This window comes from Formica exsecta, unplaced genomic scaffold (assembly GCF_003651465.1).
Source record: "Formica exsecta isolate Colony F162 unplaced genomic scaffold, ASM365146v1 scaffold235, whole genome shotgun sequence".
Classification (NCBI taxonomy): Eukaryota; Metazoa; Arthropoda; class Insecta; order Hymenoptera; family Formicidae; genus Formica; species Formica exsecta.
In genome coordinates, this window is record NW_021849633.1 from 202,891 (window position 1) to 210,037 (window position 7,147).

The 7,147-nt window shown below is 30.1% G+C and overlaps 2 protein-coding genes across 4 annotated transcripts in view; one reads left to right on the forward strand and one right to left on the reverse strand.

Moving 5' to 3' along the window:
* LOC115235810 (adenylate cyclase type 6) overlaps window positions 1-7,147 on the forward strand; it is a 136,748-nt gene that overhangs the window by 109,737 nt on the left and 19,864 nt on the right. For all 3 annotated transcript variants that reach the window (XM_029807829.1, XM_029807827.1, XM_029807830.1), the window contains exon 7: window positions 773-922. In XM_029807829.1, the coding sequence (XP_029663689.1) occupies window positions 773-922 (150 nt within the window). The remainder of the gene's footprint in view (window positions 1-772; window positions 923-7,147) is intronic.
* Window positions 5,863-7,110, reverse strand: LOC115235812. The gene is made up of 3 exons (XM_029807835.1): window positions 7,027-7,110; window positions 6,707-6,850; window positions 5,863-6,546 (listed from the first exon to the last, which is right to left on the reverse strand). Exons 1-3 carry the CDS (start codon window positions 7,033-7,035, stop codon window positions 6,286-6,288), a joined length of 414 nt encoding a protein of 137 aa, XP_029663695.1. The 5' UTR covers window positions 7,036-7,110; the 3' UTR covers window positions 5,863-6,285.

The window sequence follows — 7,147 nt, forward strand, 5'->3', positions numbered from 1 at the left end:
ATAATATATATATATATATATCAAAAACATGATTGTAATTTATATCTTGATAATTATTATCAGAGAAAAAGAGAGGGATTTATTATATCAATAGTTTTTATATGACTATTTGTAAGTCGATTTGACAAAGCAGTCCTACAAATTATTCCCTTCGCAATTAATTGGCATGAAATGGTATCTAGTTTTCCATAATTGTAGCTTCCCACACAGTTGTAATACCTCAGCATAATAGTGCATTTATCCCCGTATATAATGATGATTTCGAAGATACCCATTGAAATTGGCAAGGATTCCATCATACTGCCACAGATTGCGACCCCAATTACGGGTCGGATAAGATACGCGATTGAACGGGATAGGTAGAGAAACATGGCTTTTCCAATATAATATGACCTTCCTTACAGTTTTCACGAGAAAACTCTCATTCGAATTCTCTATCGAGTTAAAAAGAACGTTTCTTCTAAAATTTTCACTAAAAATAATTTCCAAATTGTTTTCGGAAATAAATACTAATGCAGTGCTTTTAATATTTCGACATCTAATCTTTATATGTAACAACTATCTTATATAATTGTTTTTAAAACACGTATCTTAATAATTTTAAAAATGTATCAATATATCTCTTTTTATTTAGTATAAAAAGATCCTAGTTTTATAAACACGCAATAAGGGAATAATTAATATAAATGTATTTCGAGAATGTCTTGAGACACTAGAAAAACAAACATTGAATTCAGTTAATCTAATCTGTAAAACTTTATTTCTGTTTCAGCTGTTAAGTTCAATCGTGGTAGTCGGCGGAACAAACGTAGCCGGCGCCTTAACACATCACCCTCGAGAATTGGCGCAAAGACAGGCATTCCTCGAAACCCGACAATGCGTTGAAGCACGTCTGACCACGCAGCGGGAGAATCAGCAACAGGTACGTTGCTGCATTCACGAAAAACTTTTATAAATGCATGTCCAAATTACCAATTACTAATTTTTTATTTAAGTAGTTAATAATATTGTATTAATATCGTAAAAAAATCAAGTCGTTGCGCTGCAAAAAAATTCTAGAAAATGTACTCATTTTTCGAGTTTTCAAACGGATATGCCCCCTTAAGGAATGTGATTTGTATCAAAGTTACATTAAAGAAAATAAACTCTAAATATAACGCGCGCTTTTAATAAATATAATTCAAAACAAAGTTACTGAGAAGTTATTATTAGTAAGCCAAGAAAAATTGAAAGCCATAAAAGCAAAAGAAAATATTTCAAAAGATTTCTAAGTCTTTTGAAAAAGGAAATTGAAAAATATTAGCCGAAAGGTCAACGATAAATTTATTTATCGATACGAGGAAAAAAAAAACGAATAAAATCATGATAGATCACGTAAAGATTGATCCAGGAAAATTTAATTTTGTATTTGTAGCTGAAGAAAGTAATTTATCTCTTATTCAGAGACATTATACGCTATCTATATTAAAGATATCTCTCAATACACAAGACTTCGTAAATCGCAACGGTCAAAGAACATGACTTATCTATTGTTTCTTAATAAAGATCCATATATTATATTACTACAATGTTTTGGGGTAAGTATCGTTATATACACATTTAATGAAAATTTTATAAAAAAATAAACATTTAATATAAAGATCTTCATGTTCGGTCAAATATTATATATATTGCGAGATGGCATTGCCATATGCCATGCTTATAAAAAGAAAATGCGCGTTTTAAAATAAGACAAAACTCAAAACAAAGTTACTGAGAAATTATTATTAGTGAGCCAAGAAAAATTGAGAAATTGTTACACATCTAGAAATGTCGCGATAATAATAACCTAATGAAATCTATTTAAACATCAGCTCCTTTTATAATGAAGAGAAATAGTGATTATTATCTTATTCCTCTGGGACATCATCCTACTGAAATCTCCAATAATTGATATCTTTATCAATTATTAATAATACCATCACGCAAACCGCAACCACAAGAGCACATGAATATATGAAGATCCTTGAGTTCTATACTTAGAAACTACAAACCACCTAAACATTTGAATGAAAAAGCATATTCTCAAAAATCCTTAATTGCAGGAATAATTAACATACAATTCTATTCTAAATTTAAGTCAACAAAAATTTTGAAGAAGCTTTCATAACAAAAATAATTTGCTAAATATATTTTTAATTATTTTGACAAGTCCAGGAAAACACATCGCACACGTTTCTAGAAAGAACAAATCTCAAATGAAATCAGTAAATATTAGTAAAAAATTATAAAATTGATTAAATTATGGGATTTGATTCTCTCAAGTACTCATCGCATTACATTTATATAATTTACTTATAAATCAAATTCATATAATTAAAAAGTATTGTGTCGCGGCAGTATCTTGTCAAAATGCTGTAAAATCATTTTATCTTAATAACTTGAATTGCAGCAAACGAAAAGCATTAATAAATAGCGAAAAAAAACTCGGAGAAAAAAAATTTCTTTTCATTGTGATAACCTTCTTACAGTGATGCAAGATATGACGTTTATAATTTCCATATTGGAAAATGTTAACTAAAGGCGGCTTTAAGAAAATGCGCTGAATAAAAATCGCAACAGCGAGATTTCGCGAATCCTCGGATGGAATACTTTTTAAACGCTTTCGACGAACGAGTTGTAAAAATTACAACGAACGAAGATCGATTAAAATACGTCAGATACTCAACGGCACAATATCCGGCACAAATTCAATCAACTCGAAGATGAAAACGCGCCACTGCGATTTTGTGATTCGCGTATATCTCGTTACCGGACATGTGATTAAAAATCTCTCTCGCATAAAAGATGTAGAAGCAACAACGATTCGATTTCGGCTTTCATTCGGGAATTCAAAAGGAATTCACCGATAGAATATTCTCCATAAGCGACTTTCGTCGCGAGTAGATGTATATATAGGATTTATTCTCAGAAAGTATAAGTTCCTTTATCCGTAAATTTTTTAATAAGTGTCTACGATCAAATTTTATATCTCATCGACCTGCGGCAATTTTATAAATAATCTTACATCATATAAAGTTATATTACAATACTAAAATTATTGATAATGCATGATATTAAATATAAATCTCTTTTAACTCAGCAAATGTGACGATTTAACGTTATGTCGTTTTTAAATATATAAAAAATATATCTTTGCGTTACACAATGCGTTATAGTTGAACGTACAACGTTCAATGTGCGTCTACATTTCTGCTCAAGAAATGGAAATAAATAATTTGCATCAGTATATTTTCCGTGAATTGTTCCTCTCGCGCACAATCAACGGCGAATTGACGAGAAGCAACATTTTATAAAATTATTACGTCGCAAAAAGAGGTAGTTTATTTTAACAGTAACACACTGAATCGAAAACTGCACCCTTCAATAGGTCATTGTTCGATTCTTGAATGAGCGCGCTTATTATCGTTAATGATTTTCGTGAAAACTTTATTTTGCCAGAGTGCGTTGAACGATATTAATAATATAATATAATTATGGCAAAATTGTTAATTATTTTACAATATCGTGAACTCGACAATCGCGCGCGCGCCCACTGTACTTCACTGATGCTAATACAAACTTGGCACCGCGCGTATTAAAACAATATTGCGTGTGCATTCGAAAGCACGTGAATTCGCTCCGAGAACACGACCGGTCGGCCAACAAAGCCATGGTGAATTTATTTTGCGTGAACGTGTTGCCTAGCAGTCGAAAAATAATGGACGCGTTATTTACGCAAGACTTGAATAAAACAGACCGATTGTTCATTAACTATTTGTTCTGCTTCAATATATTTTTGGTGCGTTGTACTAAAGCAACACACACACACATACACACAGACACATACACACTCTCTCTCTCTCTTTCTTTTTTTATCATTGTTTAAATAAATTTAAAAAAAAAACAACAAAATATACTTCAATCAAATAATGTTTTTGTCGATAATCAAATATAATAAACAAAGAATCCCAACTTTATTATTTTTCATTACGACATGTCTGTAAATATATCTTCCTAATATTTATTATTTGTATTTTTTATATTTTCATTTATTTTGTTGAAATGCATTCTAATATAACTAACGTTAAAAAATCTTGTAAAATTTACGTTATAATGTAAATGTTACCAAATAAATTTAATTTTTTTCAAAATGCATATTCATTCACTTTTATATATAACTCTCACTGTATATTTAGTGTTCAAAATATCGCCATCACGTGACAGATACACAATCGGAATTCTCCGAAGTCGATTTATTTCAAGCGAGGCACGAAAATAACTGAAATCGAAATAATTGCCGGAAAGCGACGAGAACCTATTAAAGCTAGCGTCTTATCGTGCATCGCTCATAACCACGATAAGCCAACGACGGGATGGCTTTATGCTATTAATTAGAAATCTGTGATCTGTCGCGATATCTACCTGCCATTATTCGCGTCTGCCCGTCGATCGCCCACAATCATTCAATATATGCGACAACATCGAACGTGCATGCATGCCCGTTTAACGACGGACAATGTGCACCGAAACGCGCGCGTGTCTATATTCCTGTCTCTTCTCATCCAACGATATTGATGAGATCAATTCTAGAAGAGAAGGACGCCAAAATAACACCAGAAAATAACCCATTTCCAGAATTAAAAAAAGTTTCTAACAAAAAATTCTTAAATGAAAATCTTATTAAATTAAAATCCATTCACTCCACTTAATTTCACTTAAAAAAAATTATACTGTATAAAGATTTTTTGGATAAAGTTCCGAATAGGTGAACCCTCCGATTTTTTTGAAACTACACTATTTTTTGTATTTTTTAACGCTGATTACAAATGTGATAATGAAAATTTGCGACAAGGTCATTTTCAAGGTCAAAACAAAAAAACTGAAAAAATATAACTTTTTAGACATTATTTTAATAAATATTGATGTAACAAAAAAATGTTTCAAATAAAGGTTGCAGTTCTTAAAAAAATACATTATTTATGTTCTATAAATTTTTTGCGTGAAACTGAAAGTTTTCGAGAAAATCGATATTAAAGACTAAAAACGGCGGGTGAAGTTCCGAAAAACTAGACAAATAGGTTTGCGTGGAACCTCGCTCTGCGTGGAAAGTTGTAAACCCATGTGGAATCGTATATGTACTGCAAAGTACATGCTTAGATGGGAGAACAGATATAAGATTTAGATTCCATCGTTTTTGTTGAAAACTATCGTACGGTAAAAATTAATAGGACATAAAATGTTTTTCTCTGTAAGATCTAAAATTGTTATGGGTTTTTCATGATTTTCACTATGAAAATAAGAGATGCACCAATTTTCATTATGATATTCGTAATCAGTGCATCAAAATACGTAAGAATACTGAGTTTCAAAAAAAATCAGAGGTGAGCACTGTTCGGAACTTCACCCGCCGTTTTTAGTCTTTAACATCGATTTTCTCGAAAACTTTCAGTTTCACGCAAAAAATTTATAGAACATAAATAATGTATTTTTTTAAGAACTGCAACCTTTATTTGAAACATTTTTTTGTTACATCAATATTTATTGAAATAATGTCTAAAAAGTTATATTTTTTCAGTTTTTTTGAGTTTTGACCTTGAAAATGACCTTGTCGCAAATTTTCATTATCACATTTGTAATCAGCGTTAAAAAATACAAAAAATAGTGTAGTTTCAAAAAAATCAGAGGGTTCACCTATTCGGAACTCCACCCAAATATTTCAGTAATCTATAAATTGCCACTGATTATAAAATTTGTAAAAATAGTGTTACATATAAATATTAAACGTGAACTAGATAAAATAAATCAATTAGCGAAACAAAGAGAACAATGTTGGCGGGAAAGAAATACGATTATTTAAAATATGATATTTTGAATGAAAAACTGTCTAATTGGTTGCTAGAGCAGAATGAATTGGGATACACAATTTCCGATAGGCAGCTTAGAACTAAAACAGATAAATTCGCGAATGATTTTGGTGGACCATCAGCATCTACCGCACGAGAAAATTGGCTGCAAAACTTTAAGAAGCATCATGAGACTTTTTTAATGTCTCTTAATATGCCTGAGAGTTCGCAAAATTTCGTGCAAAAGAATGAGAAAGCCGAGTTACATAAATCAGCTGAAACATTTATTCAAGAATTCACTCTTAAAAAGAAAGAAAAGAACACACATATATATTTTACATTGTACAGATAAAAGATCAAAAAACACATATGTCATTTATAAGAATGCTACTAATAATTATACCTTGTTGCACATAACATACTATATCATTCTTGGTGAGAATAATGTAGTACAGTTGATGGCTGAAAATTGTTGACATTTATGTAGATATGGAAACATAATAGTTTTCTTCAATTTGTCTTCGATTTTTATGTCATATCCACGATGCAACCCAATGATTACACCGTAATGATTATCAAGAGAGAAAGAATCTTTGTATGTATGCGTTACGATCATTCCAACGGCAAATTTAACATCATTTGTCCTTCTTTTTAATGATTCCTCTACTGCGTTAGATCTAACCTATGGAAACATAATATTATATTCAATCGATTTCTTGTTACACAAGCAATTGTTAAAATAATGTAATGATTTAGTTATAAATAATAATAATTAATGTAATCTTTTTATATATTGATATATGAATACATTAAATTACATTATACGATGTGTTATAACTTACCTCTATTGTATTTGTAATATTTTTGTATTCAATTTCAATATTTATGTTCTCAATATCTTCCATAATAAATTCATATTCGTAAGTCACAAAGAAATGTTTATAAAGATATGTTATATCAAAAATTCTCATGATGATTTCTATTCCCTAAAGAAAAAAATATATAAAGAAAATCTTGGTTACAGACAAAAGATAAAAAGAAGTTCATCGCTTTCACTCATTTATTTAAAATGTATCGAGACTCATTGAAATAACGTGTTATTTATAAGACATAATTGAGTGATATTTTTATTAAATACTTAAAATTAAATATAAATAATTACCTTAATCATAATATCATTTGATGAAGTCAGTAGAAATTCATTATCTTGGAACCTCCCTCTGATAATGTTCGATGGATAAAGTAGATTGGACTTGTAGCTCATATAAAAGAATTCTGCATTA

What these genes read in the sequence shown, in the direction of transcription:
- LOC115235812 (XM_029807835.1), bottom strand. An exon ending in ATATTACAAATACAATAGAG is followed by an intron (nt 6,547 to 6,706) that starts GTAAGTTATAAC and finishes ATGTTTCCATAG; the next exon opens with GTTAGATCTAACGCAGTAGA.